The sequence below is a fragment of the Monodon monoceros genome, unplaced genomic scaffold (assembly GCF_005190385.1).
Source record: "Monodon monoceros isolate NGI ecotype Baffin Bay Population unplaced genomic scaffold, NGI_Narwhal_1 Super_Scaffold_9, whole genome shotgun sequence".
NCBI classification, from domain to species: domain Eukaryota; kingdom Metazoa; phylum Chordata; class Mammalia; order Artiodactyla; family Monodontidae; genus Monodon; species Monodon monoceros.
The window spans coordinates 29,261,295-29,274,782 of NW_021703786.1; the positions used below are offsets into that span (position 1 = coordinate 29,261,295).

Sequence of the window (13,488 nt, forward strand, 5' to 3'; positions counted from 1 at the left end):
CTCTGTGGGGTGTGTGCATGTGTGCATTGGGGGTGTGCGCGTGTGCATGTGTGTGCCATGGGCTGCATGTCATGCACAGGGGTATGTGCGTGTCCATGTGCAAGGGTGTGTGTTTGCGTGTGTGTGGAGGCGTGCCCCCATGTGCAGGGGTGTGCATGCGTGGGGTGTGCACATACAAGGGTGTGCATGTGTGGCTGTGTACAGGGGCGTGCATGCACGCATGTGGGTGCATGTGTGGAGTGAAAGAAATGGCAGCAGGGGCATATTTCAGATTCTGGCACTTTTCACCAGGGCCTCACTTTCAGGGCCTCCCAAGTGCAGTGACCCCCATCTTCACCGCTCTGGCCCTGTGATGGGCAAAAGCAACCTCACTGACCACAGGCTCAGCTCCAGCCGGGCCAGGGTGGCCAGAGGAAGAGGAAGTACTCTGGGCAGGTAAGGACTCAGGGTCCAGGTTGCAAGAGGAGACACCCCAGCACGGGCTGAGAAGCAGAACAACTGAGTTAAATTCCTGCCTCTTAGGGAGACTTGTCATAACCTGCTCTCTCTCACGGAAGGAGGGTTCTCTAAGTGTGATGTTGGGCTGTCACAAATGCACGGGAGCCTTCCCATTCCCTGAGGGAGCAGTAAAGGAAGGAAGTTCTCACCTCTCTGGCCCCAGAAGATGCACGGTCAGAAGGGAGGAATCCAGCTCAGCGCTGTTTGATAAACGTGAGTTCATCTAACCCTCGAGGTGGAGCTGGGTCCGTGGTGTTGACAGGATGCTTCACACTGACAGAGGACTTGTATGTGGCAGAGTCTGGGATGAGGGCTCTGAACAGTCCCCACCCCCAGGATTCTTCCCACTGCATCTTGGAGTCTCTGGTGACCCAGGGGACAAGGGTCCCCCGATCCTTGCCTGCTGTTCTGCCTGAGGCAGGTCTGGCTTCCCACAGCACTGGCTGTGCCATCCTAAGTGGCCTAAGACCTCTTTGGCGTCCCACACCTCGGGTCCCTTTTCTCCTCCCTCCCCCTCCCCCCACCCCACCCCATCTGAGTTTCCCCATAGGAAGCTTTGAGGCCAGGGAGAGATGCCTCTTTTCATTATTTGCAAATGTTAGCTGCCTCTGCAGTGCTCTGCTCCACACACAGTGTAGACACATCTCCTGAGCCCTCGGATCAGAGGCAGCAGGGCCGGGCACAGCTCAGCGAGCAGCAGTGCGCTCTGGTGGGCAGCGAGAGGGCACACCGCTCTGAAATGGCCCGCACAATGGCAACAGCTTGTCTGACAACAAATTGCCACAGGGATGTGCCGGTTCCCTCTCCCAGCACCGGGTAGCTAGTTTGACGGTTCAGCACCGGCATACGGGGACAGCTCCCAGCCTAGTTCCTTCCCACTCTGGTGACATTCAAACAGATGGGGCAGAGGTGCCATTTCAAGGTGGCACCTCCTCCCCCAGAACCTGCTGCCCCCCCGACCTGGGATGGGCTTCGCAACGCTGCCACAACCATGCAGCCCCTTCGTCGGTCCCTGTTGCCTTCTACCCCTTCAAAGCGGACCCTCTTCCACATGCACACTTACATGTTCCGTTCCCCTCTGAAGACACTTTCCATCTTTACTAGGCCTACTGGAGACAAGCGTATCAACTTAAAAGGATGACTCCAGAGGGGTGAATTTCAAGCCATGGGGATGTAAACCTTCAAAGCACACCCCAGTCTCAGCCTCCCTCTCCCCCTACTCTCTCTCCGACTGAGGTCACAAGAAGTTCTACCTGAGTCACTGGCAGACTTTAAGCCTCGGGGGAAAACTGCAGAGGCTGACTAGCTGCCCGAGACCAGCGCCCCCTGGGCCCTGTCGACCTAGGAGTGTCGATGGCTCTGTCCCCATCAGCATCCTCCTCTCTCCAACACTTCCACGCTACACAGCACCAGCACTCGTGGTCAGGACGAAATGCCAATCAGAAAAAGAGAAAGACTTCTAGAACCAACAGACCATCCTGCTGGTGGGAGGGCTCTGGAGAGGAATCACATTCTAGCTTGAAAACCACCTGAGAGTAAATTAATGGGCTGATGGAGAAAAGTTCATTTGCAGGCAAACAACTCAGAGGCCTTCCTTAGTTACGCCCCGGCACAAAGTTAAGACAATCTTATCCCAATGCCAGTGAAAGGAATAGAAATTCACCAAGCACAAAATCCCAAGCCGTAAAGAAAATATTTGATAACTTCGATTACATTAAAATTAAGACCATAAAGAAAGTACAAAGACAAGCCACAAATTAGCCTTCGAAGATTTTAAAACACATATCATATACACAGGATTTATACCCATAATATATAAAGAACTCCTCCAACTCAATATGGAAAAGAGAAACACGGCAGAAAAGTGAGCAAATGACGTGAAGTGGCATTTCATCAAGAGGAAACAAGGAGGGCCAAAAATATAACACACTGCTCAGCCTCATGAGCTGTCAGGGAACACAAGTTAGGACCATAACAAGATGTTACAATACCACTCCACACCCCTAATGAGAAAGTCCGATAGCACTAAATGCGGGTAAGAACGTATCCCACTGGGAACCTACACACGGTAGGACTGGACTGGTACAGTCACTTAGGAAAGCAGTTGGCATTTTCTTGTCAAGCTGAATTTTCAGACACCCTAAGTCCCAGCAACTGTGCACCAAAGTCTATACCAAAGAAAAAACTCAGTCTATACCCAAGAGAAACTCTGACCCAGGGACACCAGGTGACATGTACAAAATGTCCACCACAGCATCATTCAGAATAACTTGTAAAGGACTCCCCTGGGGGTGCAGTGGTTAAGAATCCGCCTGCCAATGCAGAGGACACGGGTTCGATCCCTGGTCTGGGAAGATCCCACATGAAGCGGAGCAACTAAGCCCGTGCGCCACAACTACTGAGCCTGCGCTCTAGAGCCCGCATGCTGCAACTACTGAGCCCGTGGGCTGCAGCTACTGAAGCCCACATGCCTAGAGCCTGTGCTCTGCAACAAGAGAAGCCACCGTAGTAAGAAGCCCGCACACCACAATGAAGAGTAGCCCCCGCTCGCCACAACTAGAGAAAGACCACACAACCAAAGACCCAATGCAGCCAAAAAAATAAATAAAATTTAAAAAAATAATAACTCGTAAAAACAGGGGAAAATGTCCACAGACAGGAAAAAGTGATAAATTATTACGGTACATTCGCACAATGGAATATCATACAGCACTGAACATGAATGAAATAGGGCTACAGGCAGCAATGTGGAGAAATCTTTAAAACCTAATAATGGATGGAGAAAACAAGTCTTGGAGGTTACAGACAGCAGATGTCATTTTTACAGAGCTCAAACCCAACGAAAATAAGGGCTTCCCTGGTGGCACAGTGGTTGAGAGTCCACCTGCCGATGCAGGGGACACAGGTTCGTGCCCCGGTCCGGGAAGATCCCACATGCCGCAGAGCGGCTAGGCCCGTGAGCCATGGCCACTGAGCCTGCATGTCCGGAGCCTGTGCTCCACAGCGGGAGAGGCCACAACAGTGAAAGGCCCGTGTACCGCAAAAAAATAAATAAATAAAACTAAACAATATATTATTTATTGATACATGAATTTGTAAAAATAAAAACTAATTTTTTTAAAAAAAAGCAAAAGAGGAACTTCCCTGGCAGTCCAGTGGTTAGGACTCCGAGCTTCCACTGCAAGGGGCAGGGGTTTGATCCCTGGTCAGGGAATTAAGATCCCACATGCCGCACGGCCAGCCAAAATAAATAAATAAATAAATAATAAAAAGCAAAAGGATGATAAACACAAAATCCAAGTTCCAGGTTTCCTCCAGGGCCGGGGCAGGGGGGTGGGGGGGTGGCGGGTAGGACAGAGGGATGGGCAAGAGGAGCCCCAGGCGAACATGAGAGCCCCGGTAATATTCTCATTCTAAAGGTGGATGGCAGAACCACGGGCGATCACTCCATTCTTGTACTTCATGACATACGGTACATATATTTTTGTATGTATCAAATATCATATAATAAATATTATTAAATAAAAGAAGAAAAATCTTACATATTTCTACATCCCACAGATACAGTGGTTAAAATAAACCTCATCTCACACACACACACACACACACACACACAAAATCCTACCCACTCTAATCACTAGTCTCCCACCTCCAACAATATCAGAGGGACCCTGGAAAGGCAAGCACTGGAAGGCGTAGGCATCACCGGCCCACCTCACCACCCTCCAGGTCTTCCTGGCCCCCAACCCCCAGAACAGGCCCAGGAAGGAGCCCCGTTCCAGAAGAGGACCCCTGAGGCTGCACCAAGTCCACCAGGACAGCAGGCAGAGGGGACCCCATCTGTGTGACATGGCTCCACTCCACAAGCCAGTATCGGTCAGTCCCTGAGCACAAACAGTAGCCCCGAGATGGAGACCAGGACCCTGTTTGAACAGCACTACGCAAATACACTCCCTTGGTGCATCCCCCCAAAATGACTAGGCATCAGCGTTGAGGACAGAAGGGCAGGAGGCAGACCGAGCAGCCGGAGGACGGAATTAGGAATGTCTCCATCCGACGAGCTGCCGGGCGACAACGGACTCCCCTTCCTCCCCTCCGCTCCCCCGGCACCCACCTCTGCAGCTCCTTCAGGGACACCGTGACCCGGAGGCCGTGGCCCAGGACGTAGAGAGCAGCCAGGATGTCTGCCCACTGCACCATCTCCCCCAGAGGCCCGCCCTTCAGCACCCGCGGGCTGAACACGTCCCCAGACTCCTCCGTCAGGAAGCCAATGTGGACAAGGACCTGGTTGTGGGGCACAAAGGATCAGCACAGAGAAGCAGCAGCCCTCAGCCCTGCCGCCCCAGGGGGACCCGGCCAGCGGAAGACACTGTGTCCAGGCTGTGCCTGGAAGGGCGCTTTCTGGCACCAGAGCACAGCGGAGGGGCCAAGAGGCAGAGTGACCTCGCTGGAGACACAGGTGAACAAGACAGTCACATCCTGCCCTCTAGGCGCTTACGTTCCAGATGGAAGAGGTAGACAACAGTAAACACAGACAAGAGATAATTTCATGAAATGAAAAGGACTCTGAAAGAAATAAACAGGGTGATGAGAGAGTCAGGTAAATATTTATTGCATGGACGGATGGATGGACAGACAGATGGACGAACCAATGAACTTCCCCCAAACAGGCTACATTATTCCCAACATTCCAGGCAAATGCCATGACTCTTCTGCCTGACAAGAACAAGATGTCTACAGACTGCAGGACTCCTAAGGCGGAGGGGGTGTCACTCTGCCCCAAAGATGAAAAGGGCCAGGGCTACCGCATGCATCTATCCAGACTGCCTCCCCCTGCCCGCGGCTCAAATTCCAACAAATGCAATAAAACTTTTGTAAGGGTAGACCCCGTGTCTACTTGGCAGCCTGAGGCCCTGAGCTCCCTTCCTAAGCTCTCTGAGCTCAGCTCCTTCAATGCACATAGAGGATAAGGTACCTGCTTCTGGTCCCGCCGGGCGCCCCCCAGCTTCTGCGCCAGGCGCTGCGCAGCCAGTGCCCACTGGGCCGTGAGCCGCTTTGTACGTTTCTTCATGAAGATTAGAGACTCCTTCCCGCTGCCCATCAGCTCCAGGAGGTGGGATAGATTGCTCCGGAAAACTGCCTGGAGGAGGGTCCAGACCTCAGTTCTCTAATCCTCCACCCAGCAGCCACGACACCGCCATTACCCACTGCCCTGGGCACAGGGGCTGGCACCTTCCCCGTGAGGCTGGGCCTGTTCTAGTTTCTCCACCTTTTTCTGTTTTCTTGTTCTTTGTTTTTATTTTTTGGCTGCGACCGCCCGGCCTATGGGATCTTAGTTCCCTGACCAGGGATCAAACCCGCACCCCCTGCATTGGAAGCGCTGAGTCTTAACCACTGGACCGCCAGGGAAGTCCCTCCCACTTTTTCTGAGAGGCCCACCAGTCCCCACAGTCAGGGAGCCCAGCTCTCCTCCCCCCAACACTCACTCCCCAGCCACATTGGTCTGTCCCAGTCCAGCTCCAATCAGCCACCTGTCCCAAGCCCTTCGTGAGGGGGTCAGCTATGACAGTTCCCAGGATCCCAGCCGCGACAAGGAAGCAGTAGATAGTGGTCGGAGCCGGGGCTCCAAGGGCAGGGAAGCCAGGCCGCCTTTCAGTGGAGCCAGAGTAACTATATGCCTTGAAGAAGTTAACTCAGCTCTCCAGACCTCAGATCCGTCATCTATTAAATGCGATTGCATAAGGACAAATAAAGTGGCACACAGGAAGTCCTCGATGAGTGACAGCTATTATTACCATTATTCCAGTCCATTAAGGGGGCACCTCCAGGGCCCCAGCCTGCCCCTTAAGCAGCCTCAGCTTTGCAGCATCCTGCAGAAGTAGGGACGGGCACCCGCAGGCTGGCGGGCTGGGAGCAGCCCACCCACCTGGCAGAGGTGGCTGGCAGCCCCGTGCCGGCCCACTCACCTCCCACACCTACCTGGACTTTGGGGGGGGGCTTGCGGGCTCTCTGGGTGGCCGTCCGGTTCCTCCAGGGCAGCGGGGGACAGAACCACTCGACCTCACTGAGGTAGACGAGGAAGGAACACTCGGTGCCGTCCACCCCGAAGAAGGCATAGCAGGGGTCAGAGGTCCAGCGGGCACGCATCCACTGTGGAGAGGGCCAGCCTGGGCCAAGGAGCCAGCGCCAGCCCCGTGCGCACCCTCAGTGAGCCCCTGCATGCATGTCCCTGGGGACCCCGAGGTCTCCCAGGATAGGGTCTCCAGGGCCCACCCCAAAGATGCAGCAAGGCTAGAAGCAGAGAAGAGAGACTGGACCGGGGCCCTAGGACCCAGCCCTGTGTCCTGGCTGCTGAGAGCCTCAGGGAAGGCCAGACAGGACCACCATCCCCCAGGCCCAGAAAGAGAAGGACCCTGGGGGAATGAGGCCAGTCCAGGACACATGCGGCCAAGGTTCCAGGGGCAACAGTGGAGGTGCAGCAGCTCAGGGCCTGGCTGGTCCTTCTTCCTTTGTCCTCCGCCCGTAACCAAGAGCAGGGTTCAGCTGAAGCCAAGGTCAGGGAGCAGCCTCTGAGGGGGGCCAGGGCTGCGGCCAGGGCAGGACTCATCCACAGTGACCCCCACCTGGTCCCCAAGGAAGGGGTCTGCAGTGCCAACACCCCACGCTCTTAGGGATTTCAGCACCAGTGAGGGGGCTGGCTTTTATGCCTGTGGACTGGCTCCCCGGATGGACAGACTTCATGCAGCCAGAGGTGGGACCCTGGAGGCGCGGACAGGGAGGGGGTCTCTCCCTCCAGCTGGTCAGCTGGGCCGGGAGGGAGGGGGAGAGAGAATGAGGTCCACACCTTGTCTCAATTTGTTGGGAATCAGGCTGCTGGTGGTGCCATACGTATACTTAACAGTTCGTCTGCTGTAAGAAAGTACTGAAAACCCTGCAACGTGAGCCATCCTGGGACGTTTGGGTTGGTGCCCCAGGCAGATGGCCCAAGCAGAGAAGTGGTTTCCCTGAGGCGGGCCCCTGCCAGCTAGTGCCAGGTTCTGGGTCCAGAGGTCAGGCAGAGAGGCCCTTGATGGTGGATATCCCTGCCAGGAGCAGAACCACAGAGCTAATCTGGGGTATGGCCCCCGTGGAGGAGGGGCCCCCGGTCATCCCCAGCCTCAGGCCCAGGCCTCACCTCTACCTTCCCTGAGCAGTCAGGGAACTTGGGGTCGCTGGGTGCCTCACACTGGTCCCACCGACCTTCAGACACTGCAGGGAGAGAAGGTCACCTTGCTGAGGACCTAGGTCCAAGGAGGAGCGCGGTAGAGAAAGCGTGAGGCAGGTAGGCTGGTCTGGGGTTGGGCAGTGCAGGAGGCCACTCTGCCCTTGGCCTGAGTTTTCTCCCCTGAAAGGCCACCGCCAGGGGGTCCCTGTGCCTGGGGTTCCCCCTCTTCCAACACTCCCACCCTCCTTAGGGGGTTCAGAACCAGTGCGGAGCTGGTCTGAATGGCTATGAACCAGCTTTCTGGACGGGCAGACCTCGGGCATCCACCCAAACGTACTCCTGACTTTTTGACGGGGGCAGAGGTAGGGCCTCCCAGCCTGATGCCCCCACATCAAGAGGAATGGAAGGGGCCACCCAGGGACGGTGGGGTGAACCCTGAGGCACCCCGCTGAGAGCCAGACACAGGGCCCCGGGGAGCCAGGGCAGCTGCCGTGGGGAGAAATCAGGGCCCCACCCCAGACGTCCCACCCTGTACTCTGGCTTCCTGGGAGTAGAGGGGTGCCCCCGGCCCCCACCCTTGCCGTGCAGGAGCAGGCTGTGGCGCAGGATCTGGTCCACCTTCACGGCGATGTCCGAGACGTTCTGGGCTATGGCCTGGATCCGCTCCATGAGGCCGGCCCCGGGGGGTAGCCTAAGTGGGAGAAGCCAGGGTGAGCCTGCCGCGGTCTCCTTCCCGGGCAGGGCAGGCCTCAGCCTGCCAGCAAAGGCTGCAGGACTGCAGGGCCCCCGGCACCCAGACACCGCCCTGCCCCAAACGGAAAGGTAGCGATGGGTAAAGTCAGACCAGGAAATGGAGCCGCTGCTGCCCCATCCCTGGCTGGAGGGGCTCGCTAACCATCAACGGACCCACGTGGCATGCATCTGGGAAAGCCCACATCTGTCGGTGCCAGGCGTGTCTGCACACATGTGAAGGGCAGTGCCTGAGGCTGACATGGGCAGAGGAATTCCATTCAAGAGCCTGGACGAGATCTGTCTAGGGATCTCCAGGCGATGGAGGCCCTTTTCCTGAGCACAGCCGGCTGCCCTGAGTCTGTTTTCTCTATTTTCTCCCAGAGGAATTGTATCTTGTCAAAGTAAATTCCACCCAGAGCAGCCTGGGGACTTGCCAACTATTAAACCTCTAGTAAATTATTGTTGGGTTCCCAAGAATGAATTCTTCCCAGGATCTTAAATGAGTTTAGTGCCATAAACATCACAGCCCTCCACCTCATCAATACTCGTGCTGCCTTTATTTTTGGAGAATTTATTTCCTGGTGTTGATTACTACTCCCCTCTCAGAGAAGTTTATTAGACATCAGATGCAGTATTTATCTCATTGCCAAAACTTCTATTGAGACAGATCCCACTTGGCTGGCACGTGGGTCTCGGAGCAAGGAAGGCTCTGGAGGCCCTTCTCCAAGAAGCTGCTTACTTTTTCTGAAGGCGATAATTCCAATTCCTTTGATTTTCCCCACCTCCTCTGGCTCCGCAGGCCCCGTTTAAGCTCCATTTATCCCTTTACAAGGACTTTATTGTAAGGTCTTTATTGCCACACATAATGAGAATTATACGAAGGAGGATTTTTCCAACCTGGGCTCCTCTGGGGTCTGTAAACCCCACCTCTCACCAGAGGAGGCAGAGTGGTGCCCCTCCTTGGCCACCTGGCCCCTCGGGCTGCCCCCCGCCCTCCCCACCTCTATCTTCTGTAAGGAGAGGAAGGCCGTGGCCCCATCCACAGAGAAAGGCAACTGGTATGGGAGACACGGAGGTGGGGGTGGGGACACAAGGCAGAGGTGACAGGAAGGGGGTGACAGATGAGCCCTCCACACACATATACACATGTACACACACACATACACACATGTGCACACACAGTCCAGTCCACCCTCTCCAAACTCTAATGGAAAATGGCATTGCCTTTTACTCACTTCCTGCTGTAACAAATGACCACGTACTGGGGGGGCTTAAAGCAACACAAACGTCTTCTCTCACACTTCTGGAGGCCAGAAGTCTGAAATCAAGGTGTCGACAGGGTTGGTTCCTCCTGGAGGCTCTGAGGGAGCATCTGTCCCAGCTTCTGGCTGGGACCAGCGGTCCTCCGCGTTCCTGGGCTAGTAGACGCATTACTCCAGTCTCCTCCGCCTCTGTTTTCACTGTCTTCACTTGGCCTTCTTCTGTGTGTATCCGAATTTCCTCTTCTTATAGGGACACCAGTCATTGGATCAGGGCCTACCCTGACCCAGTATGACCTCCTCTTAATTTGATTACATCTGCCAAGACCCCATTTCCAAATAAGATCATATTCATAGGTACCGGGGGTTAGAAGGTCAACATATCCCTTTGGAAGACACAATTCAACCTTCAACAACCTTCTATGAAATTACAAATAAGAATGAGCAAAGACATATAAGATGATGTTTCTTTTGCTCAAGAAAGTCCTCAGGCAGGAAGTAGCAATATTTCTCCCTGGTCTTCAGGTTGTCAAGGAATGCTACAGGGAAGAGAACAGTCAGTTCATCTCCAATTTACAGTGACACACAAGGAGATGAGCTGAAGCTCTGCCTCTTATGAGCTGTGTGACCCTGGGCAAGTCACTTAGCCTCTCTGTGCCTCCGGCTCTCATCTTTTAAAATGGAGGAGAAAGGAACTTCCCTGGTGGTCCAGTGGTTAGGACTCTGCACTTTCACTGCAGGGGGCCCGGGTTCGATCTCTGGTCAGGGAACTAAGATCCTGCAAGCCGTGCACACGGCCAAAATTAAAGATAAATAAAAATTTTAAAATAAATAAAAAATCAAATAAAATGGAGGAGATAGTGGCACCTCCCTCATAGCACTGGGGGGACTCAGTGAGGAAAGGTGTAAGGCACACAGGACGGCAATGCCTGCGTGAAAGCAGCCCTGTCTGCAGCCCTGATCATCATTGTGCAGATGGGGTTGGAGCTGCAGCAGAAGGGATTTGGGCTGGACCATTGTTTCTCAACCTTTTCTCATTATCACCCCCTTAAGGAGCCTTTTTAGACACTGTTTCCCCTTCTCACCCTCCCCCCTTGAAATGTCAAACTCCACGGATATTCTGCAGATCTGTTTACACACTATAGCCTGTGGAGGGCCACAAACCATTGTAGTAGCGAAAATTACAAGAGCCAATTTTCACCCTTTAGGGGGTGACACGCACCCATTGACAATGCCTGGGCTACAGCAGAGAAGGAACGTGATGACTGTGATGACCTTGGTGTCCATTGGGCTCTGAAATAAATTCTGAATGAGGGTCGTGGAATGCTTTCCCCACTGACCTCCAGGGACAGGATGGGCACTGCACTGCCTGGGAGGAACATTTTGGTGATGGAGGGAGGCGGCCACAAGGCAGAAGGCCAGACCTGACAGCTGCTGGGTCAGGGCTGGCCCAGAGCACGGGCGGCTGAGGCCCAACAGGAGGGGCTCCCAGGTGGAGAAGGACTGGGTGCCCTCCAGCTTCTAACCAGAGACCTTAGGGCACAAGTTACCCCTGTGTGGGACCAGTGGGGGTCCTGCCAGGTCCCTAGAAACTTTGGAAGGGATCCCACCTCACTTCAAGCCTTCCTGAAGTCACCTCTCCGTCCAGGCTCTGCTCCATCCACCTCTCTGGGCACCCCCATGCCTGGGGGTGGTTATGAGTGGCTGGTTTAAAACCCCCAAAGGAGTCCTGCGCCTTCAAGAACAGGGATTTGCTTTCATAAGTGGAGCCTGGTACTGCCCCACACGGGCCACATGCCCAGAGCTCCATCACTGTGCTGGGTTGAATAGTGTCCCCCCAAAATTCACATCTACCTGGAACCTCAGGATGTGACCTTATTTGGAAATAGGGTCACTGCAGAGGTAATTAGTTAAGATGAGGTCACACTGGAGGAGGGTGGCCCTAAGTTCAGTTACTGGTGCCCTTATAAGAAGGCCGTGTGGAGACACCCAGGGAGAAGGAAGCCATGTGACGATGGAAGCAGAGACTGGAGTGATGTGTCTACAAGCCAGGGACACGTGAAGCCACCAGAAGCTGGAAGAGGCAAGGAAGGATCCTCCCCCGGAGACTTCAGAAGGAGTGAGGCCCTACTGATACCTAGATTGTGGACTTCCAGCCTCCAGAATGGAGAGAAAATAAGTCTCTGTTGTTTTAAGACGCCTGGTTTGTGGTCAGTTTTTACGGCAGCCCTAGGAAACGAGGAAAACGGCTTTTAATCCACTACAGAAAAAGAGCCCAGGTTCTCCTGCCACCCTGCTGTCCGGAACGTCTTATCTCCCACCCATCCTCCTCTTGCAGAAGTCCAGCCTCCATCCTGCTGCTCCTTTCATGGGAAATGAAGAGCCACGGGGTGCGGGGGAGCCCTTGACTCCTCACACTTCTAGGTCCATGACTCTCCACATTATTCGGAGACTTATTGGACCAAGAAAGGGCCCCAAAGTCAGGTCTTGGATTCAAGTCCTGGTTCCACTGGAGAGCTATGTGACCTTGGGCAAGTTATCTAACCTCTCTGAACCCCTTTGATTTATAACCCTTTATATGAGGGTTAGCTCATATAAAATCTGAATAATCTCAACTACCTCAGAGTGGTTAACTGCAAGGATTAAACATGAGGCTGACTGTCAGGTGCTCAGCATACAGTAAATGCTCAAAAAATGCTTGAGATGCTCTTACTCCCTACCTATAGTGGTCAGCCCATCCCTGAGAGGAAGTCTCGTAAGTCTAACTACGGAGCAAAGCAATTTACTTTTGGGGAAATTCAGCAATTTTCATCTGATAAGCATTTTTTGCATAAAACATATCACCAGCCCTGGCTTTAAAACAGTGCAGATGGCATCTGTCTGATTTAACAAGTTCAACTTGTTCAAAGCAGAATTACTTGGCGTCACTATTATTATACTGGACTGAGCATTTGCACAGCACTTTCTATTTTCAAATAATATAGGATTAGGCTTCTCTCCCTGGGAAGCTTTTTTTAAAATGACAATCAAAGAAGATGTCCCGCAGCACATCTATGACTTGGGAAATGCTCCCGTGGAAAAGAAAAAGGGGGGACGGATTGGGGAGACGGTGTGCAGCTGCCTGCAGCTAACAGTGTTGTCACCATGGGGTCAGGGTGGTGGCAGGGCTGGCTTCCCCATCAGGCCCAGGCAGTTCAGTACCAGGGCCCATAGTGCTTTTAGGGGTCCACGAAAGTGTTTCCATTTCTTTAAACATCGGGAAACAATTGCAGGTCAAAGAAAAGGTTTTAATATGTAATGTTACTATATGCATCTTTCTGCCAATGCAGTCATAAAATATTATTTTGCTATTGGTTAAACTGTGTCCCCCCCGCTCCCACCCAAGTTTGCCCAGGGGATCAGCCTTGCACTGTCCGCCTCTAGGCCCGGGACTCTGTAGGTGCCTGGGCTCCAGGCTGAGGCAGGTTTGGCCCAGGCCTTGCACTTCCTCCAGTAGCAAAAGGTTCTTCCTGAGCCAGTGTGGGAGGGGCCCCACAAGCACCCCAGCAAGAGGAGTGAGGTTCTCTGGCCCCAACCTGTAATCTGTAGGTGCCAGGCCGGGGCAGAAAAGCTGGGGACATTCTGCATTATCACGCCAGCCCTAAGGGTCCAGCCATCCTCTCAGCCTGGCGAAGATGCCACCTCGCACCCCTCCCCCACCAACGTGATAGTCACGTGGTTGCCCGGCTCTCAGCACCACAGGGCAGTGCAGACAGGGCAGGCAGGCTCGGCCCCCTCCAGCCCTAAGACCTGGGC

The 13,488-nt window shown here is 54.0% G+C and overlaps 1 protein-coding gene across 1 annotated transcript in view; it reads right to left on the reverse strand.

Moving 5' to 3' along the window:
- The window catches only part of MGAT5B (alpha-1,6-mannosylglycoprotein 6-beta-N-acetylglucosaminyltransferase B), a 66,953-nt gene that overhangs the window by 34,474 nt on the left and 18,991 nt on the right, over positions 1 to 13,488 (reverse strand). The window contains 5 exon segments of the mRNA XM_029212316.1: positions 4,613 to 4,782; positions 5,474 to 5,638; positions 6,478 to 6,648; positions 7,673 to 7,746; positions 8,278 to 8,393. Coding sequence (XP_029068149.1) covers positions 4,613 to 4,782; positions 5,474 to 5,638; positions 6,478 to 6,648; positions 7,673 to 7,746; positions 8,278 to 8,393 — 696 coding nt within the window.